The sequence below is a fragment of the Monodon monoceros genome, unplaced genomic scaffold (assembly GCF_005190385.1).
Source record: "Monodon monoceros isolate NGI ecotype Baffin Bay Population unplaced genomic scaffold, NGI_Narwhal_1 Super_Scaffold_18, whole genome shotgun sequence".
NCBI classification, from domain to species: Eukaryota; Metazoa; Chordata; class Mammalia; order Artiodactyla; family Monodontidae; genus Monodon; species Monodon monoceros.
In genome coordinates, this window is record NW_021703774.1 from 166,205,748 (window position 1) to 166,231,153 (window position 25,406).

Below are 25,406 nucleotides of genomic sequence, written 5' to 3' on the forward strand. Positions count from 1 at the left end.
TCCTGCCTCCACCACTCAACCCAACCCCGCGCCGCGAGCCCTGCGGCGACCCACCCATCCTGCGGCCGCCCACCCATCCTGCGGCCGCCGCGCCCCGCCCCGCTCCGCCCGCAGTCCCCGCCCCTCACTTCCCCGTTCGGCGCTCCTCCCCCCGTGCCGCGCTCCATACTTGGCGATCGCTGCGGCCCTGCGTGCTCATTGGCCGAGAGCCGGCTGCGTGGGGGGCGGGCCCGGGCCGGGCCGGGGCGGGGAAGGAAGGTGGCGGTGGCCCCGCGCGGGAGGAGGGAGGTGCTGACCCGGATGTTCACTCCTGGGCACCCGGGGAAGTGGAAGCGCCGGGCCCTGCTGCGGGGGGGGAGAGCCACAGACGCCGGGACCGGGACCGCCGCCGCCGCCGCCACAATGGTAAAGGCCCGACGTCCCCCTCCCCCAGGTCCGGGGGCCCCGCCGGAGCTCGCGTCCGCCTTCCCCCACCCACCCCGGGCCCGCGAAGGGTGGGTTCCCCCGGGTGGGGGAGGGGCGGGGTCCCGGAGCCCAGGTAGACACCATCCCTGCCCGCTCAGGAGGGGGCGGCCGGCCTGGGCGGCTTGGGTGGGCAGCGACCCTGCCTCCCGTTCCCAACCCCCGCCCTTGGCTCAAGCTGGGCTCCCACACTCCCCCTCTGGGGCCAGACTAGTCTCCCGCGTAGCCCAGGCTAGACCCTCCTGGACCGGTGGTCCAGGCCAAGCACCCCGTCCGGGGACCCAGGCGTAGTCCCCCTTTCTCCTCCCCATGGCCCGGGCTAGGTCCCCAGCCCCAGCCCCTAGGGCCCAGGCTAGGCCGTCGTTTCTTCCTCCCAGGGTCCAGGCTAGGCCTCTGTCCCCCACCTACCCCCTTCTCCATGGCCTCAGTCCGGACCCCCGTTAGCCCCTTATCCATGGCTTCAACCTGCATTTGTTCCCCTGTCCTCCATGGCTTCAGCCTGAATCTTCTCTCCATGGTCTTAAGTCTGGACCCCCCCCCCTCCTCCGCCCCTGGCCCCCGCCTGGACGTCACTCCCTTCCCCCCACTCCCTGGTCCGTTTCCCAGGACTTCTCACCACTCTCGGCGTAGCCTGCGTCAGCCTCACTCTGTCCGGGGCTTTACCCTTCCCCCAGGGCCCGGCTCCCTGCCCTGCCCCTGACCCAGGTGGTCCCCTCCCCTCTACCTAGGGCGAACCTTCTTTGCCGCCCCTGGAAAGTGAGAGTAGCTCTCCAGCCCGGGTGGGGATGGGGGTCCCGAGGCTGTGCCTTCTCAAGTTGGAGCGGTGCCCCTTCTGGGAGGCCGTCTGGGAGCGAGCGAGGGCAGGGCGGGCATCCGTATGCCAGGAAGGCAGCGCGGCGCTCTGCGGGCGCTTCCCGCGGCCGCCGCCTGGGTGCCGCGGGGTGCGGTGCTGGCGGAGCGTCCTGCTGGGACCCGCGGCGCCGGGGCGTGTGCGGGAGCCGAGGGATGAGGATGGGGGAGCCGCGGGACGGAGATGAACGCACAATCGCCCTTGTGAGGCCGCTGCCGTTGGGAGGCCCCCGGGCCCCGAGGCCAACAGACGGCCCGGACACAATGTACCCCAGCAGGCGCAGCCTCCCTTTCCCCCTCAGCTGTCAGCTCGTGAGGGTTGGAACTGCTGATTATGGAGGTGCCTCGGATCAGGTGAGCCAGACTCCGAGGGAGAGCTCGCTCCACTCGTGCTGTTTGTTTTGGTAATGAAGGCTGGTGCTCTGGCGGCGCTCTGACCGGCCCGAGGTTTCACCTAGGCCCCGACCAGTGAGTCCGCCCTCCCTCCACTTTGGAATCTTCTGCAGGGCAGGCCCAGCACCCAGGTTGGAAGAGCCACAGGGCTTCTGCCTCACGTGGCCAAGGCATCTTTGAAGGGTGGACTGAGATTAAGGGTGGCCACCTGCTCCTCTGGCCCGGTGCTGGCAGGTGTTTGCATGTGGACTTTGGGCCCCAAAGAGTTTTGGGGCTCTAGGTTCCTTGTTTAAGGAAGGGATGTTGCTTCTGAACTAGGGTGACTAATTCAGAGTGGCTGAGTTTTTTCTTCATGCCTTCCTGTATGTTGATGAAAAGCGTGGCCATTGTTATTGGACTTCTCCGATAGCAGTCCCAGGCCTGGGTGGGGAAGGACTTATCCAGGACAGTTTTGGGTGAGGACTTGGAGTGAGGTTTTACAAGTTTGCTGTCAGGACAAAAGCAGGGGAGGATGGTTGGGATGGCCAGGTGGGGCTGCTCAAGGCAGCATCTCTGGCGGTGGGGGGAGGGGGGGAGCATCTTGCCTTGGCCCTCAGTGCCTGAGTCTCCAGACCTGATGGGAAAATGCCTGTAATGACCCAGAAGGAACAGGATGATACATGAGGCTTCTCAGGAGTCCTGTATTTGGGTCTTACCTGGATAACCTGTAAGGACTGTGGAAGGGGTGGAGGAAAAAGGCTAACTTTTCTGTGGGGAGTGGGAGCGGGGTGGGGGGGCTACTAGGTGCCAGACACTGTGCTCTGTGCTCCACTTACTTAATCCACACAGAACCCTTTGAGGGATGCTGTGTATTACCATTTCACAGGTGAAGAAGCTGAGGCTCAGGGCATGGAGGAACTTCCTCAAGATGTTGCTTAGTTGACGGGAGCACATCTGATAGGCTCTAAACTGCATCCTTTCCGTTGTCCCAGGCTGCTTATGTGTTCCTGGTGATGCAGGCTTATTTAACGTGAGCTCTTTGAGGGCAGCGGTTTTTGTCTTTTGTTTTGCATGTCTGTATCCCTGGGGCCTAGAACAGTACCTGGCACTGAAGGAAATAGCTTGGGGTGTGTCTTGAACTTAGCCACTTGGATTTCATACTCATTCTCTCAGTAACTCGTTCTTAGTATCCCCCAGGCTTATAGGTAATTTCTGACTGCTTATTGTTCAGTTTATCCCCTACTTGAATATTCTGTCTAAGAAACCAGTGTAGACAGTTGGAGTAGGACAGAAGTGGTGGTGTGGGGTTGCATAATAGGTAAATGTATTAAAACCACTGTGGTTTTATTTTCAGTAGGGTTGATGGTAGAGAAACCAGCTAGATCTCAGTTATCCATCGAGGGAAATAGCAGTTTGAGAGTCTAAAGTGCGCTGGAGAAAAGTCCGTGATTTCTGTTGGCATCAGTTACGGATGCATAAGCAAATGGAATTTACTTGCATTCTCTTAGCAGGTAATGATCTCCCACTATCTGTAAGTGCTTTATCGTTTCAAAGCACTTTCCTTACCCAGCTCTAGCATCTAATTTAGGAATTATTGTCCTAATTTAGAGTTATGATTCTGGTGTTGGATGGTGGGGCTGTAGCATGCAGGGATGGGCCGGGCCCCCCTCATGAGTTGTCCCTCCAGCTTCCAGATGGTTTGGCCTGACAAGAGATGATGGGAGAAGCCTGTTTTATTGTTACAAGGTGGAACAATACAGTTGGTGTCTTGGCTGGTCTCCTGGTGTAGACCTCCTGGTGTAGGTCTAGACCTCCTGGTGTAGGTCTAGCTCCACTCAGACCCCACATGTATATACAGCCTTGTTTATTTAAACCCAACTGGCTGCTCTTTGGTGGAATGCTTGAAAAAAGTAGCCAACGATCCATAGCTTGAGATTAAAGAGATGCTAAATCATGTTTGTTTTAATAAATTTATTTATTTTCGTTTTGGCTGCTTTGCGTCTTTTGATGCTGCGCACTGGCTTTTTCTCTAGTTGTGGCGGGCAGGGGCTACTCTTTGTTGGGGTGCACGAGCTTCTCATTGCGGTGGCTTCTCTTGTTGCGGAGCACGGGCTCTAGGCGCGGGGACTTCAGTAGTTGTGGCACGCGGGCTCAGCAGTTGTGGCTCGCGGGCTCTAGAGCGCAGGCTCCGTAGTTGTGGCGCACAGGCTTAGTTGCGGTGTGTGGGATCTTCCCGGACCAGGGCTCGAACCCGTGTCCCCTGCATTGGCAGGAGGATTCTTAACCACTGGGCCACCAGGGAAGCCCTAAATCGTATGTTTGAAAGCAGATATTCCTATTTATAACTCAGAAGTCCTGTTCTTCTTTTACATTCCTTGGGGGAGGGGAGAGGACAGATGACTGACAGCACAGGGAAATGGTGGCTGTGCAGGTACTTTGAACATTGAGACTCCTGCTTCCCAGGCTGCGAAACTCTTGGCATTAGGCAAAGACAGTGGTGTGTTAGGAGTTGCTTGAAGCTCATGGGTGTATTTATGAAGTGCCTTCTCTGTGCTGCCCTATGTGCTCAGGACAAGGAAGCCTGGTAAACAAGGCAAACCGGTCCACGCCTTCACAGCTTATGTTGTTTGGCAGGGAGACGTGTCACTCTTACCTACAGTTTAAGGAAGCAGAGCCTTGTTTAATGCAACTGCAAGCACACTTGGTTGAGATAACGCAGGAGACTTCAGAGAAAGTTGGGGCTTGTGCCCGGCTTCAGCCCCGGCCTTGAGGAGCACGCCTGCCCTTGTTTGGCCGCCACCACGGAGGTGAATGGCACTGCACACGCGGTCTGTCCCCTCCAGACCAGAAGCTCTCCCAGCCGGGAAGGTTTGTGCCACAGAAGTCCTGCCCTTCTCACCTGGGTAGCTGCCATTGATTGAGGATCTACCGTCATCCAGAAACCTGAGGTAGGACTTAGGTCCTACCCCACCCCATGATGGATGCTCGAAAGCTTGAGTGGCTGGTGTGAGGGGCGGGCCTGGGACTTGGCTCTGGATCCCCCCGACTCCTGTGCCGGAGGCTCACTCTGTTTCTCAGAAACAGTGAGAAGTAAGGCTCACAGTACAGGCTCTTGTCCCATTTCTCCTGGAGGCAGATCCCTCCAGTGAGAGTGGGGTGTGGAAGTCCAAAGGGTACAAGATCACCCACGTTAAGACCAGCGAGAGTATTGCCATTTCCAAACTAAGTCTTTTAGAGATCAACGCTCTGGTGTGAGGACGTGGAGCCTTGCCTGCTGCCATGAGCTCCGGCATCGCGTGCGAAGTTAGGACTTAGGAGCCAGACAGCCTTGGGCTAATGACAGTACCTCCTCATAAGGCTGTTATGAGGATTAAATGAGATAATACTTGTCAAGTGCTTTGAACAGCATCTGGCACATAATTATATGTGTAGTGACTATTATTATCACCATTTACAGATGAGGTTCAAAGGGTAAGTGGATAGTCCCTTTATAGCTACTAAGTTGAGGAACTGGGTTTTCTGACTTCAGAAGTAGACCCGTTTTCTCCACTGCTTACTGCCTGCTGAAGGAATATTTGGAGTTTGCTTGGCTTTGGGCTGTGTCTTGAATGAAGAAAGTCCCTGATAGAGCCAGAGGCTCTACTCCACCACAGAAGACAAGGCTCCCTGTGCTGAGGACACCACGTGCTGCTGTAGCCTGATGCTGTATCTCAGGCTCTGGGTGCCTCGTCTGTGCCCGGTGGAGCCCCTTTTGAACTGAGTCCTTGCCCTCTTCCGGGCTTGGAGGAAGAGGGACAGAGCCTGTGAGTTCCGTGAGAGCAGGGACCTTGTCTGGTTCCCACCAAACACCCAGCACCTTGCGCGGGCCGCCTGGTGCTTGGTAAGCGCCTCATAGACGCTGAATGAGGGAGTGGTGAGCACTTTTGTCTTCTGTCTGTGCCACAGAACGTGGGCTTTGGGGTTGGGCTGATCTGGCTTGGGGTCCTGTCTCTGCGACTCAGTGTGTGACCTGCAGTGAGGATCTTACTCTCCCTTGGCCTCGGTTTCTTAATGGGTAACGTGAGGATGGCATTTTATAGGGATACTGGGAGAAAGAAGTGAAAATTGTAATGTGCTTAACCCAGTGCTTGGCGCACAGTACGTGGTAGCCAGGGTTATCATTTGTCTTATTCTGCATACTACAGAGTAAGGACACAAAGAGAAGCCATAATCCCTGTCCTCTAATCCGGAAGGGGAGGCAAGGTGCATCCAGAAAATGAAGTGCAGCAGGGAGGGAGGGGGGAAGGGAAAGCCTTCAGAAGGGCCACTCGTCTGCGCATCCCTGCAGGCTCGCCCGCAGGCAGCCTTGGTGGGGGCTGGGTGTGAACCCGGGGAGACCTTGCCCAGGCGGAGAGGGTGGGGTGGGTGCAGGGGCCTGGAACAAGAGCAGAGGTCGGGGTGATGGCCTTGTGAGTTTGGGGACCATCCGCAGAGTGGACGGCCAGTGGGGGAGCCTCGGTCTCAGGAGGGAGTTGTGGAGCGCCTGAGTTGCTAAGCTAGAGAGTTTGCATTTGATCTGGGACAGTGTGGAGCCGGTTAGATTTTTGACAGGGCAGGTAGAAATTTGAGGAGGCTGGCAGAGTCGTGGTATTTTAGGAAGAGTCATCTGGCGGTGGTGTGCAGCCGGGAGGGCCCTGGAGGGAGACATTCACAGGCGTTAAGCCTGCGAGGTTCTAAGGGTCCTGGCCGAGGTGGGGATGGATAGGAAGGGGTGGGTGAGAAAGATAAAGATAGGAAGGCAGAGCCAGCCGTGATTTACCGCCTCTGGGCTGAGGGGGAAGCTTCTGCCCCCAGAGCTGCCCTGTTCAGGCATTTGGAGAGGATGCTTTATCATTGACCCAGCAACTATTTTTGGGCAGTTTAAATCCCAGATAGTGGTGCCTGCAAAGCCTTGATATGCTACTAATGCCTGAAGGGGGATTTCAGTCTGGTTAGCCCAGTGACCCAGCCGCCCAGCCCTCCCGCATGGGCAGGTGGCCCCGAGTCCCGCTCAGCCTGCGCAGCCTTCACGTCGCCCTCATCACGCAGGCCCGCCTGCCTCCGGAGCCCGAGCTCAGGACGCTGGGCGCCTCTGCCACTCACGTTTGTTCCATCAGGTCATTCATTCCGTGGACGCTCACGCAGCAGTCAGACCTATGAGAACACGGGTCTTCAAGTTAAATGGAGGAGGCAAATGGCAACGGGCAGGTCTGAGATTCTGCCCGACTTGGGCATCAGTGCAGTGGCAGCAACACGTCCCTTCTCCCGGCTTCCTCCTGTTCCCGCTCCGCGGCTTTCGGACAGCTCTGGATACCAGTGAGAGAAGCCTTCGTCTGCAACTTTCTAGCGATACATTTTCAGTCTGGTAGTCCTATTTCTTCTAAGGTAGCAACCGTGTCGTTTACACCCACCTGCCCCAGGGGGTTTATTGTGAGGATTGAGTGAGTTTGCATGTGGCAAGTGTAGACAGTGCCTGGTACTTCCCGTTGGTGCAGCAGGAGTGATTATTAACATGGATGGTTGATAGATGGTGTTGTATTTAACCTCCCAGGCAGCCTGGATGCAAGTGGTAGTGGCCCCCAGTTCTGCTGAGACCCCGAGAGGCAGAGTCCCCGGCCCACGGCTGGCGATCTGAAGGGCTTCCAGCACAGTGCTTTCTGGCCGTGAAGCTCTTACCACACTGCAGATTGCAAGCGGTCGTTTCCACTGGCTCAGACCCCTAACTTCTCCACCCACTGCTTAAACTGCTCCGCGAAGCTTCCTCTTCTAGCACTGAACTCAGCAGGACCTTTCTGAGTTAGAATCGTGGTTATTTAGCGGGATTTGGGCTTATTGCCTCAAAAGTTTCCATGAGATTTGGGCAGAGGACTCATTACGGTTACCAAGTGAAATCTCTTTAGTTTAAAATGTTAGGGTTATGTAAAGATGGTTTTGCACATACTGTTTCTGCTGGGGTCAGTGACGAGCAGCCTCCCACCAAGTGCCCTCTTCCCTTGTCCGTTGCAGCCCTGAGAGGCAGACAGACAGTTCAGGTCTGGCTTGCTCACATGTCATGCTGCTTCTTGAGGCTTCTTCATTATGAGGCTTTGACCCTGAAGGGGTATGTTTTATTATCACATGGATGGGCTTCCTGCATGCAGTTTTATGCTCAGAAACTGAGAGGAGGAGCGCTTTATCCACTGCACACTCCTAGTGAAAAGTGTTTTAAGGTACTATGGCCACTGAAAGACCTGCTCTTGAATTTGTCTCTGTCTCATCTGTGGCTTTGTTTTTTATCAGTCCTTTGCTTCTCTGCTGAGCGCAGCTTGGTCAGTGCGTGGCCCCTGGGGCTGGATGTGGACCCAACACAGCAGTGCAGGCTGGGCCACTTCAGGTTCTTGGCTCTGTGAGAGTTTCTTTCTTTCCTTTTCTTTTTTTTTTTTTTTTTGCCACACCATGCGCCATGTGGGATTTTAGTTCCCCGACCAGGGATTGAACCCACGTCCCCAGCATTAGAAGTGTGGAGTCTTAACTGCTGGACCACCAGGGAAGTTCTTCTGTGAGAGTTTCTGATGTGTACTGTCCTTGCTTTCTTCTGTTTCCTCTTCCAGACAGCTCCTGTCTCGAAATCTCTTTCAGCCATAGTGGGTGTGGAACCCTGGTTGTCCTGGGATTTGAGGCCTCTGACTTGGTCTTTTTTTTTTTTTAAGCACAAACATCATTTATTTTTATTTTTTTATAAATGTATTTATTTTATTTATTTATCTTTGGCTGCGTTGGGTCTTCGTTGCTGTGCGCTGGTATTCTCTAGTTGTGGCGAGCAGGGGCTACTCTTCGTTGCGGTGTGCAGGCTTGTCATTGCAGTGGCTTCTCTTGTTGTGGAGCACGGACTCTAGGTGTGCGGGCTTCAGACGGGCTCAGTAGTTGTGGCTCATGGGCTCTAGAGCGCAGGCTCAGTAGTTGTGGCGCATGGGCTTAGTTGCTCTGCAGCATGTGGGATCTTCCTGGACCAGGGCTCGAATCCATATCCCCTGCATTGGCAGGCGGATTCTTAACCACTGTGCCACCAGGGAAGCCCTCGGACTTGGTCTTGAGGAACAGGAATTGGAGGTGCCCTGAGACGGCAGTCTTCCTCCCATAGGTTATCGGGTCTCTCTCCTGGACTCTGTACAGTACCACCTCCCTTCTGCCTGTGTTCCTGCCGGATGCACAGTCACTCTCTAATTCTCTCAACCCCAGCTCTGTGAGGCCTGTTTCCTCATCGTGCAAATAAGGAAACTGCAGCTCAGAAAGGTTTAGTAACTTGCCTAAGGGCCCTGGCTAGTTAGTGGCAGAGTCAGCATTCTGATCCAGGTCCATCCGCTCACGCCTGTTGAACTCTGCTGTCCTGTTCCTCTCACGCATGGACCCACCAGGATGCTTATGTTACAGACGAGGAAACTGAGGTCGAGAGGTTCACCTATAGGTCCAGCCACGGAGGCTGAAGAAGTGTGGGTGTAGCTTAGAAGTTCGGAGGGTTTTTTGGTTCAGGTTGTTGAAAAGGAAAGCAGCTGGAACCTTCGGTCTGTTTCTAGAAAGATACCTGCTAAACCATAGGGATGCACCTTGGCTTTCTGGGCAGCACCGTTGTTCTTGGCATACATCCTAGTCATTGTGACAGCCCCTCATTGACGACACCATACAGGGTGCCCTGGACTTTTTCCTGTGAAGCCTGTCCCAGCCTGGGCACCACAGACAGTGTCAGGTTGCCCAGGAAGCTGAGGGGAAAGACCATACTGGCCGTTATAATAGTCGTATGACCTTGAGCAGCGTGAGCTGGTTACCCTCACGATGCCTAATACGTTCTGTCTCTCGTCGTCGGAGGGAAGACAGATGCTACATCCCTGCTCAGAGCTGTGAGTACTGTCGCCGTGTTCCTCTGTTCCTGGCCCGTGGGCCATGGCTCCATGGTGTTGGATTGATGAATGTCTAGTAGGTCCTTACTGAAGGTAAGTGCCCTCCCTGCCACTGGGTTGAATCACATGAACTTGCTGTTTTCCTTGGTCAAAAATGGCTGAATATCAGCATTTCATGTGGTTCAGCCTAGTACAGACCAAACTCTAGGGCAGGGCGATGCCGGAGTGAAGCTTTCTAGCAAATGTCCAGATCTCCTTTGGGACATGAGCCCTTGGCCACACCTGGCTTCTCAGGACATCAGTGTTGGGCTCCTAGGAGGTCTGTGTCACTTGAGGTGGGTGTAACAGGAGTGGAAGGAGCTGAGTGTGGGGTCTGCCCTGGGGTTGGGTCGGTGCTCTCCCTCTGGTCGGGCCACTCCTGGCGCTGAAGGCTGTCGGAGGGTCCGGCGGTGGCGGGACCAGGGCCTGGTGGGAACGGGGACCCTAGCTGCGCCGGCATTCACTGCAGCTCCGCCACGTGGCGGGCGCTGAGCAGTTGGCCCACAGTCACACACCTGGCCGTCCTTGGAGTTGAAGGCAGTCTTGATTCTAGAGTCCAGGACAGTGAAGGGCAGGTTTTGGAGCCTGACCGCCTGGGTCACGGTCCGAACCTGCAGCCTTGGAGCTTCCTTCACTCTCTGCCTCAGTTTCCTTGTCTCACAGTGAAGTGGTGGGAATAAGAGGATCTATTTCTGATGGACTTAATGAGGATTAAGTGAGTTAATACATGTAAAGCCAGACACAGGAGGACATTAACTACATTTATTAATAGTACTGTGTTATTACCAGCAACATGGACTCTTGGCATGTTATTAGAGCCGAAAGAGACTTGAAATGTGTAAACTCCCTCTGCTTTGTGTTGGAAAGAGTTGGGACTTCGCATCTGTGTCCATCTCCCAGAGGAGGCGTTGTCTCTCCTAGAGCTCACTGGAAACACACCCTGTTAGTACAGGCCTTGCCGAGCACGCACCTGCCTCTCCATGAACAGGTTGCTTGAAATGGTGCTTTTGTTCTGGGTTATAATAAAAGTCACTCTTTTGGAAAATGGCTTAATTTTTTTTTTCTTTCTTGGCATGAGTGGCCAACCCTGGAGTGCCAGTTACATATGGTGCCCAGCACCTCTGAGGGGAGCAGGGCAGGGTGCTAATCAGTGAGTCTCATCCCCCCTCTCCCCCGCACCTGCCCTGGATGTTCTGATCCATTTTCTCCTTTTCTGAAGGTGACATGTTTTCCCAGGGGCTCTCAGCTGCTGCTAACCAGGGTTGCATTTGTGAACTGCTACAGACCCGCCAGAGTTCACTGCCTCAGGGGTTTCATGTTTTATTTTTAAGAACATGTGTTTAATTTTAAGGTATGTAGAGTGTTGGGGTTTAGGGGTATAAGAAAGAGGCAGGATACAGTGGGGAAAAAAACGATTGTTGGAAGGCAGCCTGGTGTAGTATAGTGGAGGAGACCCCTGGACCTGGCTGCTTAGGGACTGTGTGAGCTTGAACTACCTACTTCATCTCTCTGAGCCTCAACTTCGTCATCAGTGAAATGGACGTAATATCCTCCTCTTCACGGAGGATTAAATAAGAGTAACATACATGAAATGCTGTAGCTCAGCCCTCATACGATGGCGCCTTATTATCTACAGCAATCTCATCATTTGTCTTGCAAATTAGCACCATTCCATAGGGAAGAGAATTGGATTGACTAAAAATCCCTGTATTAAGGAATACTGTAAATCTGAAATGCGGGTGTCATGACGACACTAAGGAGAGGCCCTGACCACCAGCTTCCCAGGAGCTTGCTCTCGGGCGCTCCCTTACACAGAGCAGGCCTCTGCACGTTGGCTTAGAGGATTTATCACGCAAGGGGACTTGCATGGCGTCGGCCTCTCTATGCTGAACCTTACAAGTACCGTCTCATGTTATCTTTCTCATTGCCCTGGTCATGCCCCCATTTTGCAGTTGTGAAAATGGAGGCCAAAGAGGTTAAAGTGAATCTTGTAGAGGATCACACTGCTAGTAAGGGGCAGGGGTGGCCTTTAAACTCGATCCTTCTGATTCCAAAATCCAGCCCTCAGTACACACTGGAGGCTGGTCCAAGGGTGCATTTTCACGTACAGAGGAAAGTATGAGTACTTTCCTCTGAACATCTAACAAATGTTCTTTAGTACTTTTTAAATTCTTTGCCACTCAAAGCAGACTGTTAGGTGACTGCTCCTAGTTTGGCTTAGATGCCTTGGAGCCCATCTTAAGATGCAGGAGAGTAAGCATGCAGTAGTTGCAGTTCTTCGTTTACAAGGAAGCCTCATGTCCCACATAGAAACTTCTAACCCACGTCAGGTGTGGAATTGCTTTTGAGGCCTCGGGCACTGTTACAGTCTTTATTCCTCCCTGCACCATCTGCTCTGCTCTGTGCACATCCAGGCGGACTCTGAAATAACGTAGCTGTCAGGGAGCAAGCTAGCATTTGAACTCGGGACCAGCTCCATGCCCTGGCTGTGTCACACTGCAGCTGGGGCCAGAAATGAGCAGTGAGGCAGTGGTTGCCGCTCTCCTAGATAACTAGTGGGTAAGTGATTATTCCAACCCGAAGAGGTAAAACCATACAGAGGTACTGAACAAGGTTCCTGTCCTCAGAGGGGTTAGAGTGCCGGGCTGTGGGTGTCAGTATCTGTCCACAAGATGGGCAGGGTCTCCACGTCCTTGCGTCAGGGCAGCCTCTATTACTTGTCATCTCGTTTGGCACTAGGTGATGTTCCTGGGAAATAGGTCCAATCTTCCCAATTCCTTAACTACCTTGATTTCTTCATTCTTTCCTTTAAATAACCTCCTCCAGAGGCATTTATCTAACTGCTAGCTAGAATTCCCTTGTCCTTTTGCCTCCGATAAAGCTGGCTTTATAGGGCTTTTGTGTTGATGGACTATTGGCTTCTTTCCTTTTTTTTTTTCATTGAAGTATAATTGACAACACTGTATTAGTTTCAAGCGTACGACATATTGATTCAACATTTGCATATGATGGACTGTGGTTTCTGAGCTTGCTAAATTCCAGATGGAGAGCACACAAAAGCATCTTGGGAATTTTCCCCCAGATCCTGCTTTCATTTTGATTCCGTGGGATCTGTTTGGTACATATTGATTGTCGAGGAAGCATTTCTTGAAACAACAGACAAGAACTGGTTGCTGTGGTCCCCAAGGATGGGCCCTCCCATCATGTGCCTAATTGGCAGAACATGGACTTATAAATAGTGTTGGACCTTCGTGAGCTCAGAGTGCTCTGTGAGGCTTCAGTCTTACTCCAACGTCCTTGTGTGGCATTGGATTAACCGCTAGAATTCTGTGAGTTGAATTCCATTACATGCCAGAGTCTCTTAAGGACAGGAAAAAAAAATGATTTCTAAGTCTCAGGTGATGGGCTGTGTATTGGAACAAGTACAGCCAGATTCCAAATCAGCTGAAGCATTCAGCAGGCCCTCCGAGTCAGTAAGGAGAGGGTGGCGGTACATCTGTTACTACATACTTTACTTAGCACTTTACATGCATTACCCTATATTTAGTTTCCAGAATTCTCCTAAGAATGAGGTCTTATGAATTTAGGACTTTATGTAAATTTGAAGATTTTACAAAGATTGCTAATAAGTGGCAGAGCCAGGACTTGAACCCAGCTGCTCTGACGTTATAGCCTTTGCCCTTCACCTCTGCTGTGTCATGGAATTTCACCACTCACACGGGGCTTGTGGTTTGTCCGGATCCCACAGTGAATCACCAGGCAGCTGGGACTAGGGTCCTCTGTCTAACACTCTGGAATCTGGACGCCACACTCTGGAGTAGGCCATTGTCTTTTCTGCCACGTAAACTCAGGCCCATTTTTATTTTATTTTATCTTTATTTATTTATTTATTTTTGCCACACTTCGAGGCTTGCGAGATCTTAGTTCCCTGACCAGGGATTGAACCCAGGCCCTCAGCAGTGAAAGCACGGAGTCCTAACCACTGGACCACCAGGGAATTCCCTGAAAACTCATCTTTGAACGTGCTTCTCCAGTAACGCATTAGAAAGACCACGCTTTCCAGCATGACCTGGTGAGGGAGCTTCATGGCGGCTGGGTTGACCAGTGCAGAAAGCCAGTACCCTGAGTTAAAGAAGAAATCTGGGGACAGGTCCAGATTCAAACCCAGGTCCTTTTGGGAGTTCCTGCAGTGTACACAGGAGACATGAATGGCAGTGACAGAATGCTGAGCAAAGTGGACGTTCAACGGTAGGTTGAAACGGCGGTGTGTCTCTTCAGTGGGATGCGATGCAGCTGTTCAGATGTGAAATAGCACGGTGTAGCGGTGTGGGAGAGGTGTGGGAGGGTGCTGAGTGGTGCGGGACGCTGCTTAGTCTCTCCTGTCCTCAGACTCTGTAAAATGTTCACGTCAGAAAACCTACCTCATGGGGTTGTCGTGAGGATTCAGAAGTGAACCATTTGTAAGCCCTTCACTGTGCTCTCTGTTCCTTGCAGTGGATATCTTGTCTATATCTTTACCTGCACACACACACACACACGTACGTGTGTTGTATGTATTTGTCTCCCCTCCTTTTGAGTCACTTCCTTAAGATACCTCCTCAGGAGTGGGGTTGTGGGGCTAAAGAGAACAAGTGTTTTTCTCTCCACACATTCTTCCCGTCACTTTGCTCTAACAAGTGCTGTAGCCTGTACCTCACCCATGTCCTCCAGGGCCCTCTGATCTGACCTCACTCTCCCTGCCTGGCAAACTTCGCTTCTTCAGTCTGGCTCACTGTTCTGACCAGGTCGAGAGAGCTCCTTGCTTTCCTGCAAAAATGTCCTAAGAGAGAAACTTTGTCATTACCACAAGCAGAAAACCAATATTAATTGCCATGAGTAGAAAGTACACATTGAAATAAACTTAGGTAACTGTTGATAATAAAAGATGCTCATCTGTGGACCACCTGAGACCGTCTGGTGACCCCCTGGTGTCTGGCTCATTCCTGTCTCTGGGCCTCAAAAGAACCTGGGGAAGGGAAGATGATGGCTGTAAGGGGTGTGTGCAGGTGCCTTGAAGAAGGGGTCTGGCTGAGGAGAGTCAAGGCAGGGACCCCAAGGGAGAGGTGTTTTGTTGGAGCCAAGATGAGAGGATGCCTTTGCCAGGAGGACAAGGGGCGGGTATAGACATGGCAGTAGAGAGAACAGCATGTGCCAGACACAGACGTCATGTTCAGGGCAACCAACAATAATTTAAACTTGTGGGAGCCAAAAGAGTGGGAGAGCGTGATGTGACTGGGCAGGGAGACAGGGCCACCTCGCAAAGGAAGTCCCACGCCAGGATGGAGGCTCCGATTTCGATTTTGCCCTTGTCCGTTTCAGCACCCTCTCCATGGCCCGACCAAACTGACAACACAGCCTTTACCCAGGCAGCCCAGCAGTTGGCTTTCTTTCCTTGGGTATTATTTGCTGTCAGTTCACTGCCCGTCCCCGTCTCCTGTACCCGCCCCCCTCCCACCTTTCTTTGTCATTATTTGCTGAGTGTCTCTTGTGTGCCATGCTCTGTGCCAGGTCCTGCGACGCTGGCCTGAAGAAAAGGCGGTCCCTGCCTCAAGCTGCTCACAGCCTAGGGGAGGAGGTGCGTGGCCTTCTAGTTGGGCGTGAGCACCAGAGGCAGGGACCCGGGGAAGCTTCCTGGCCTCGTTCCGTGATATAAGGGATCCCTTTGGAATCTGACGTTATTAAAAGAAAGTTTGCAGTGTTTTCTCTTTGTTATAGAAGTAATGTATTTGGGGACTCACTGCCTTGGGCCCGGGTTCAATCCCTGGTCGGTGAACTAAGGTCCCGCAAGCCGCATGGCGCGGCCAGTAAATAAACAAATGAGTAATGTGTTCATTATAGAAAAGTTGGAAAATACAGGAAAGAAGAAGAAAAATTTGCCCATAATCTTACCCTGCCAGCAGGTACTGTTTACTTTTTGGTATATTGCTTCAGCAGCTTTGTGTCTATATAGTTTAAACGTTTTTCATGTGATTGAGTTCATATTGCCTATGCTATTTTTTTTTTTTTTTTTTGCGGTACGCGGGCCTCTCACTGTTGTGGCCTCTCCCGTTGTGGAGCACAGGCTCCGGACACACAGGCTCAGCGGCCATGGCTCATGGGCCCAGCCGCTCTGCGGCATGTGGGATCTTCCCGGACCGGGGCACGAACCCGTGTCCCCTGCATCGGCAGGCGGACTCTCAACCACTGCACCACCGGGGAAGCCCTTGCCTATGCTATTTTTATATCCTGGTTTTTTTCACAAGAATTTTCTTGTTATAAACCCTTCAAGAACATTTTAAATGACTAATACGTCAACTGGTTGATACTGTTACTTACCATTCCCCTGAAGTTGGACAAGTAGAGGTTTCTGATTTTTCTCTGTGTGTTGTACTGTTCTGAGGGTCTTTGTACAGCACTTTTTGTCCTTTTTCCTACTCTTATTGATTGTTATGACGGCTCCTGTAGCTTGTATCTGGAGGTGTGAACCTGCTCTCCCTGCCTGTGTGTATACAGTCTGTTCTTGTTGCTCTGGGTTGTCATTCTGTAAAGTCACCACGAACACTGAGTTAGCAAATCCTGAACCGTTATTCCTAGGGGAACATGGTAAGGTTCCTGGGATGCTCTGGTGACAACATTTTTATCATCTGATTATTACATAACCGGAAAAGACATAGTATCACTTATATGTGGAATCTTTAAAAAAAAAAAGTCAAACTCATGGAAACAGAGTAGAAAATTGGTTGCCATGGGTCAGGAAATTAGGGAGAGGCTGGTAAAAGTATGTGAATTCTCAGCTCTAAGATGAATAGGATCTGAGGATCTAATGTGAAACATTAGAGAAAAAAAAAGACATTGTTTTGTGTGTGTTTCTGCTTAAGGACGCCTTACTTCATACGTACTGTTGACTCATCAGCCGTGGCCGACAGCTCTGTAACTCACGTCTGAACACAGCTTGTCCAGCACGTGTTTTCTCCGTAAGTGCATCACAGCCCTCTGCTGCTTGGGACTCTGGGCAGCACTGCGCTGGGGGCTGTTATTAAACAGCAGAATCAACAGCAAGGTGGAAAATGTGGCACTAAATAGACTGTGAGAAGGGCTCTGTTTACAGCTCGAGAGCTGACACAAGAAGGCAGAGATCGCCTCATTCACCCACCCGCAGCTGGGTCGCGCACGTCCAGCGACCCAGATTCTTCACGACTCTGCGCGTGTCTGGATGACCGTGCAAGTGCCCTGAGTATTGATCTGGGGGTTGCACATACACCTTAGCAAGCGGGCAAATTTGCAGAACGGAATATGAAAATGAAGAGAATCGGCTATTCACGCCAGGTGCCCACCAAGCCTGGTTTGTGGCCCATGTTGTACGTACCTCGTGAGGTAGAGGTCGTTACAGTGAGGCTGCTTTAAAAATAAGATTTTAATAGCATTCTTCCACAAATTTTGGGGGGTTTTTTTGTAGGAGGGTGGTGTGGAGGAAAGTATAATCCCTATGAGTATTTGATACCTAGTTTTCTAGTAAGCCAGTGAGTCTTTCTCAAAGTCTAAGAAGGCTCGAGTGTTTGCAGATCACTTTATTCCTGTCTTAAAACGTGTGTGCTCCTGTCTCTTGGAGGGGGTCCAACTACAGCTTGATGATAAGGCCCTTTGTGTCCCTGGCGATTTTAGATGAGCATCCCATTCTTAGGACCCACAGGGGTGGGACAGGCACAGCTCTGGAGAGTCCGGCTACCCTGCAGTGTTTTCTGGCTATACGTCCCAGCATCTGATGTTGGTGTGGAAACGTGTGAACTCAGATTGTCCTTTAAACCAAGGCAGCCTTAGTAATTAGGGTTCTTGTGAGCTGGGAGGCTTTGAGGGGGGCTTTTGGCCCCCCTGCCCTGGAATTTCGAAAGAAGCGTGCAGCAAAAGAGAAAGGAGAGTCACTGAGGCAAGGAAATGGGTTAAACACTGACAGCTTTCTCAAGTATAGGGAACAGAGGGAGGTCACCTTGACAGTAGTCTTGGAGTGGGGACTACTTAGGACTCAGGACATTTACTCTCCCTGACTGGGCTCATGTGTGGCGTTTGGACCTTAGCGTGTTTGGGGTGGGAAGACTGTAGCGTAGGCTGGGTCAGCTTGGCGGGGGTGGGAGGGGGGAGCGAGGCACTTTGATGTCCTGAGCTGCAGGGCACTCAGTCCCTGTGCAAGAGCTGAGTCACCTGCGGGGACCAAGGCGGAACTCCACACCTCTGTTGTTCCCCTTGCTTCCTCCATTCTCCCTTCTTTCGTTTCATCCTTTCCTTTTACTCTTTCTTGCTTTAGCCTGCTTCCAGAGTGAGCCCAGGATGGTGTAGGACATGTTCCCCTACTTGGCCATCTACCAGCACAGTTTATTATTATTTATTTAATGTTTTTCTTTAAATTGTCTTGAGCCTAACACCTCAGTCTACTCTAAGCAGAAAACATCTGTAAAATTACACGTTTGATGTGGTAGTTATATTTTTTCTATGCATATTAAAAATAGGTAACCACTAGGGCTTCCCTGGTGGCGCAGTGGTTAAGAATCCGCCTGCCAGTGCCGGGAACACGGGTTCGAGCCCTGGTCCAGGAAGATCCCACATGCCATGGAGCAACTAAGCCCGTGCGCCACAATTACTGAGCCTGCGGTCTAGAGCCTTCGAGCCACAACTACTGAGCCTGCGCGCCTAGAGCCCGGCTCCGCGACAAAGTGAAGCCGCTGCAATGAGAAGCCCACACACCGCAACAAAGAGTAGCCCCTGCTCACCGCAACTAGAGAAAGCCCGCGTGTGACAATGAAGGCCCGAATGCAGCCATAAATAAATAAATTTTTAAAAATTAGGTAACCACTAAATTGCATTCATCCATATCCCTTCTAACACCTCTCTCGAACCCTGGTGATCTGCATACCACACTCTGGAAAATGCTGGAGGGGCAGGAAGAGCAGTCGCTCCGGGAGTCTGGAACCCTGAATGCAGGCCAACATCTTGGCCCCTGACCTGCTGTGTGATGTTGAACTATTCCCCTCCTGCCTCCTGGCCTCATTTTCCTCATATTGGGCTGATGAATATCGGCTCTCTCCATGCTGAAGAGTAGTTGCAGGATGCTGTTCAAGTGGTACCTCCGTGGTTCCTGGCCTCTCCGACAGCAGCTCAGGACTCTGACCTGGACATGTGATTCATTTGCCTGAAGAAATAGAGACTTTTAAAATTTTGGAGCTCAGGAACATTTTGTCTTCAAACATGCTTCTTACTTACATTTGGGTTTCAGCTCTCACTGCTTGTTAGCCAAGGAAGCAGCTTGATGGAGTAAGGGTTTTGGAGCCCGGCAGCATCGTGACTCTCTCCATCCTTCTGGCTCCTTCTCTCTGATGTGAGAATGGAAGACCCTCCTGGCAGGGCCCTTGTGCTGCAGAGGAGGCCAGGTGCACAGATCCAGGTGGTGTGTGATGTGGGTTCCCTCCCCAGCCTCAGCCTGCATGGGTGTAGAAGTTAGTGTTGCCTCTGTCCCAAGAACAGAGTTGTTCTTGGACAGAGATGTAAAGCTTGGCTTCTGGAGCCAGGCCGCCTGGGTTTAAATTCTCGCTCCTCCACTTTCAGCTACATAGCTTGGGGCTTCATTTAACTCTCTGGGACTGGTTCCTCATCACAGAGCCTATTTGAGGAAAATAGTTAAATAAAGCAGGTAAAATGCCCGCTGTCGTACCTGGCACGCAGTGAGGGCTCCATCCGTGTTGTTGATTCATCATAATGAATGAGGTGCTATATGCCACGTGAGTAGTAGCATCTGGGATATAGTAAGTGCTCAGTAAATAGTAGCTATTGTTTTTCTAACATGTGACAGGAGGCCCCGGAGTGCTGGCTTCGGGGCCTAGAGGACAGGGCTGGTCTTCTACCTGCAACTCTGGTTGGATCAGACTTTTCATCCTCCCCACCCCCACCCCCTTTAAGCCTTTCATGCCTGGAACCCACCCACAGGAACCCGCCATTGGACCACGCTGGCCCAGCTGAGCCCATGCATGAAGCCCTCCTCTGTGTTTGGCTTTGAAAGAATTTGTAACTCAGTTTTGGAAAAGGCAATACAGTCACAACTTTCAGAAGTGAAAATACGTGCATAAAACTGTGTGTAATGAAAAATCTCCCTCCTGTCCTTGTCCTCATTTGCCCAGTCTCCTCCAGCTTGCCCCTCCCTCCCTAAACCCTTAAGCCCTGGGTAACCACTGTTAATATTTCTAGGGTCTCTCTTTGTTTTATTTATTAAGGCATTATTTACATACACTGAAACTCACCAGTTTTAAGAGGACAGTTTAATGAGTTTGGGTAATAATCCTGTAACCTCTACCACAGTCAAGTTGTAGAATAGTTCCCTCACCCCAAATAGTTTTCTCGTGCCCCTTTGTACTCCCTCCCCTCTTCCCTCACCCACTTCCCTAGGCAACCACTGGTCTGCTTTGTCACTGTGGTTCTGACTTTTCTGTAATTTCATAGAAATAGAATCACAGTACATAGATTTTTGTGCTTGACTGATTTCACTTAGCATGGTTTTTTTTGGAGATTCATCCATGTTGTTGCATGTATTGCTATTTTGTTCCTTTTTAGTGCCGTATGGGACTCTGTAGTATTCCATGGCATGGGTATACCACAGTTTGTCCATTCACCAGTTGATGGACATTTGGGGTTGCTTCCAGATATTGGATGTTACGAATAATTTTGCTACAGATCTTCACTGGTGAGTTTTTGTGTAGACATTTTCTTTTCTGCCCTCATTTCTTTAGATATAACAAACAAATACAAATAAATTCTGTTTCTCCCCCCCTTCTGTACATAAAGGGTGAAATATTATAAAAATGCTTCTGGCACCCTGTGATTTTTGAAAGGGCCTCAGCATCATATGAGAAGATCATAGCCAGTCTCTAATTTGGTCTTGTGACCTAGCATCCTAGGAACTAAGGGTGCCAGGTGGTCTTCCTGGCTCCTGGAGGGCGTGCCAGCCTTCTGGGACCTCGGAGAAGATGATGGAGGTGGGCATGGCTGCAGAGAGGTTTGCTCTCTGGGCCTTGTTCCATCTAATAGGGCTTCTGGCTCTGTGGATCATAGGAGGGCAAGTGTGAGGCCGTGCTGGGCTTAGATGGGGTCACGTGAGTATTTTGGCATCAGAATTGTAAAGGAAATTAGCTTATGCACCAATCACGTCCTGTTGCAAAACCACAGATTCTTAGCAGAGGTGAATACCCGCCCTTTTACGGCCCTTCTGTGTGAGTGAGGCTGGGTGGGTGGGTTGCTGACCTGTTTCGAAGAACGTTCAGTTTACTGATGTGGAGGACAGTGGTGCAGATTCTGTGTTTGCTCAGAACACATTTTGTTAAAGGTCGTACTTTTACCTGTCCCCAGTCCCCATTGCCTTCGAGACCCCAATATCCCTCTGCCCCCCAAGGATATACTGTTTTGAACTTTTCAAGGGAAATTAGGCTTGATAGAATATGCAGATTTGGATTAAAAAAGGAAGGCTATTGAGGTCTTTACCCTCTTTTCTTCTGGTAGTGCTGTTAGCAGACAGTAGGATTTAGGAAACCACATCCACCGTTTTCAGTAAATAAAGGATACGTTACTTAAGGGTGTCTTCTCCTGTGGCTGTGCTGTCCACTAGAACTTGCCATGATGCTGGAAATGCCCTCTATCTGTGTGCTACCCTGTAATACTAGCCACATGTGTCTCTTGAGCCCTTGAAATATGTGTAGTGTGATTGAGGAACTGAATATTTAGTTTTACTTAAGTAGCTTAAACGTCAGTAATCACATGTGGCTACTGTATTGGACAGCGTGGGTCCAGATGAATGTTGACTCCCATTGAGAATTTTTCTTTAATTAGAAAAATTATTCTAGGGACTTCCCTGGTAGTCCGGTGGTTAAAACTCTGAGCTTCCACTGCAGGGGGCACGGGTTCAGTCCCTGGTCTGGGAACTGACATCCCACGTGCTGCACTGTGCGGCCAAAGAAAAAGAAAGAAAAAAAATTATTCCCGATAGAAACCATAGGGAATACATACCCTTACTCTAGACCTGTTTTAAGTGATTTTTAAGCAGATTAGGTGAATATGTTCTTTCATATGGGGTATTATTCATACAGCATGTTTACTGGGTGCCCACTATTTTTAAGGCCCATGGTAAGTGCTGTATTGGATAATCAGAAGTTGTCGAAGTTACTTACCCTCCTTGGGTAAGTAAGGTGTCCTCATCTGTAATGAGAGTATTGGACAACATGGGCTTTTTGAAGTCCTTTCTTGTGCAGTCATTTTTATGGTCTTGTCTTTAATAGCAATAGCATTTATTTGTTGAACACCCCTGTGTTCCAGGAATCGTATCCAGGACACTAAGTAATAAATGCGTTATCTCATTTAAATGTAATGATTTAATCTTCATTTGGTCCCAGTGAAACTAGGTGTTATCCTAGTTTCATAGATGAGGACATTGAGGCTTGGTGAGGTTCAGTAGTTTATCTGTCGTTACGTTGCCAGTTAACTGTACAGTTCAGATTCCCACTCGGGTCTGCCTCATTCTGAGCTCATTTTCAGTTAAATCTTTGTTTATGCAATGGCTGTTTTAAAAAGAGATCTGTTTCCTTAAACATTTACAGTTCTTGTTTTAAGTAATAATTGAATCAGGCTGTTTTTTTTTTTAAATAGACTTCATAGTTATGCTTAAGTCGGGGGTTTAGGAGTGAGGTGAGCAGGTGGCGTGGGTGGAGGCCAGCTCACCTGGCAAGGCTCGTGTTCCCCTCCACGCATATCCATGAAAGGCCTGCTTTGAACACGCTTCTGCTGGAATGCCCTCTGGATGCCTAGGCTGGGCAAAGCTCGGCTCCTGCCAGGAGCTGCAGGCAGTGGCGGTGGCCTGGGAGAGAGGGGAAGAGGTAGAGCTTGGACCTGAAACATTCTCTTGCTCCCAAGTGCCACCAAGCAAGGGAGGCCCACAGAAGGGCTCATGGGTTTGTAGCCTGACGTCGACTCTGCCTACCACCTGCTTTACTGGCTGGGCGACCTTGTGCAAATCACTCCACCTCTCTGAGGCTGGGTGGCTTCACTCCCACATCCACCAGCAGTACTTCTGGAGACTCCCATGAGCCACACACCGTTCTGGGTGCTGGGAGCCCAGCAGCGAGTAAGAGAAGCTGTGCCTTCGTGATGCTTCATTCTGATTGTTCCTTTTCCCATCCTTGATATAGGGACGGGGACCTCCCTCATGGCATTGTTTGGAAGAGTAGTGAGATACCTGATTAACCCAGCTTCCGGTGCCCTTCCCCAGAGCTAGCTGGGTTGGTTCCTCAAGGCTAGTACCCTGTGTCAGTTAGTGCATCTTTGGCTGGAGTCCTTGGCTGCCCAGTTGGGCTGCTCTCGTAGCTGTTCCGAAGGGGCTGGATGCTCCAGCTCAGCAGAAGGGCAAATGGTGCGGCGGAAGCACCTAGCACGGTGCCCAGCCGTGGCGCTCTCCAGTACGAGGTGTCTCTTTCTCCAACCTCTTTTTGCCCTTTTTCTGGATAAAGAAATTCTACCATGTGGGAACTGTGTAGTAGGGGCTGAGAAGCTGAGCGAGGAGTGGTAGGAGTTTAAAAAAGAGGTCAGTCAAAGCAGATCTCCTATTCTCTCTTATTTCCTTAGTGTTTTTCTGACTACAAAAGCAATGCTTATTCTATTTGAATGAACAACGTAGAAATGTGTAACTTGCAAAGTGAAAGCACTCCTTAATTCCACCCCCAGAGATATTGCTAAGAGTTTGATATACATATTTGTCTAGATATTTTCTACACATGTGCTTATACTGTAAAAAAAAATAGTCCCATCTCTATAGACGGATATTCAGTCTGCCTCTTTCACAGAGTGACTTCCTGTCCTTCAGATCCTGTTTTCTGGACACAAGGAATCAGGGTACTTTGCTGAATAAAATCAGCCTTGTCCTGAGGCCAGAAAAGGGAAGTAAACATCCTCTAAGCAGCTGGCCTGGAGAAGTGGGTCCTGGTTGAAGATAAAGGAGGCCTTTGGAAGGGCAGGCAGAAGTGAGAGGGGAAATCCAGCAGGAACAGAACTTTCCCCCCATCACACCCTCCTACAAAGAATCACTCGTGTTTGACTTTGCATCCTGACTTTCCTGACCCGGCGAAGGCTTTCTGCAAACTGTTTGAATCTATAGCATAGAAGTACCATCATGATAGTGGGTGGAGAACCTGCCTGCATCTTTCAGTATTGGGCTTAAATATTGTGAAACCTTCATTAGGTGTTTTTTTCTATCAGCTATTTCACGTCCTTTTAGAAGGATTTCTTTACTTTTTTGGATTATAAAATTCTGAAGGTTGGCTTTTAGACCGATCAGCTCGTTTGCCCACGTGCGTGGAAATGTTTCTTTATATTAAAGAGTGGGTGGTGGTATAGAATAAAGATAAATGCTATGAATGTCTGAAGTTATTAAAACTTCTTTTAATTATAAAACTATTAGATTGAACCATATGAAATTGCCATTTTTGTAGGCCAGAAGTGGGTGACCATTGGCCATTTCATATGGTTCAGCCTAATAAGCTTCATTGGGGGAAGTATGGATCATAGAAGGAAAAATCACTTGTAACGGTTTTAAAAAAAATTTTTTTATAAGTCCTTTCTTTTTGCATAAACGTGATTTTTGACTAGTTATAGGCTACATATATATTTTTTATCTTCCTTTTTCAAAATATGACCAAACACTGAGATACCACCGCACACCTGTTAGAATGACCAAAATCCAGAACACTGATACTACCAAATGCTGACGAGGACGTGAGCAACAGGAGCTCGCATTCGCTGCTGGTGGGGATGCCAAACGGTGCAACCGCTGAGAAGACAGCTTGATGGTGTCTTACGAAGCTAAACCTACTGTTAACTAAGCATATAATCCAGCATTTGTGCCCCTTGGTATTTACCCAAAGGAGTTGAAAACTTATGTCCACGCAAAAATCTTGCACACGGATGTTTATAAAGCAGCTTTACACTCCAAGACTGCATGTCCAAAACTACAACTCTATACGTCCGAAAACTCTACACTGCCAAAACTTGGAAGCAACCAAGATGTCCTTGACCAGGTTGAATGGATAAACAAACTGTGGTCCATGTAGACAATGGCATATTATTTAGCACTAGAAAGAAATGAGTTACCAAGCCATGAAAAGACATGGAGGAACCTTCAATGCATATCACTAAGTGAAAGCAGCCAGTCTGAAAAGGCTACATACTGTATGATTCCAACTATATGACATTCTGGAAAAGACAAAACAATGGAGGAAGTAAAAAAGATCAGTGGTTGCCAAAGGTTAGGGGAGAAGGAGAGAGAGGAATAGGCAGAGCACAGAGGATTTTTAGGACAGTGAAACTAATCTGCATGATACTCTGTAGGGTGGATACATGTCACTGTACATTTGTCCAGACCCATAGACTGTAACCAAGAATGAACTTGGAACCAAGTAATGTAAACTGTGGGCTTTGGGTGATTGATAATGGTGTTGTCCGTGTAGGTTCATCAGTTATAACCCGGGTACCACTCACAGTGGTGGGGGGTGTTGATTAATGGGGGAGGTTATGCCCGAGTCAGAGGAGAGCTACATGGGAACTCTACCTTTTGCTAAATTTTGCTGTGAACCTAAAACATCTATAATAAGTCTATTAAAAAAATTAATATTTCTTTTGCCTTTTTCCACATTACTAGGAAGTCTTCATAACCATGATTCCTTAGTGGCTGCCCAGTACTCCTTAGAGAAGAGAAGG

At 50.1% G+C, this 25,406-nt stretch overlaps 1 protein-coding gene across 2 annotated transcripts in view; it reads left to right on the forward strand.

The window, feature by feature from the left end:
• The first annotated feature begins 204 nt into the window (after positions 1-204).
• The window catches only part of CAPZB (capping actin protein of muscle Z-line subunit beta), a 138,418-nt gene continuing 113,216 nt past the window's right edge, over positions 205-25,406 (forward strand). For both annotated transcript variants that reach the window (XM_029228913.1, XM_029228914.1), the window contains exon 1: positions 205-405. In XM_029228913.1, coding sequence (XP_029084746.1) covers positions 301-405 — 105 coding nt within the window. In that variant the 5' untranslated portion in view covers positions 205-300. The remainder of the gene's footprint in view (positions 406-25,406) is intronic.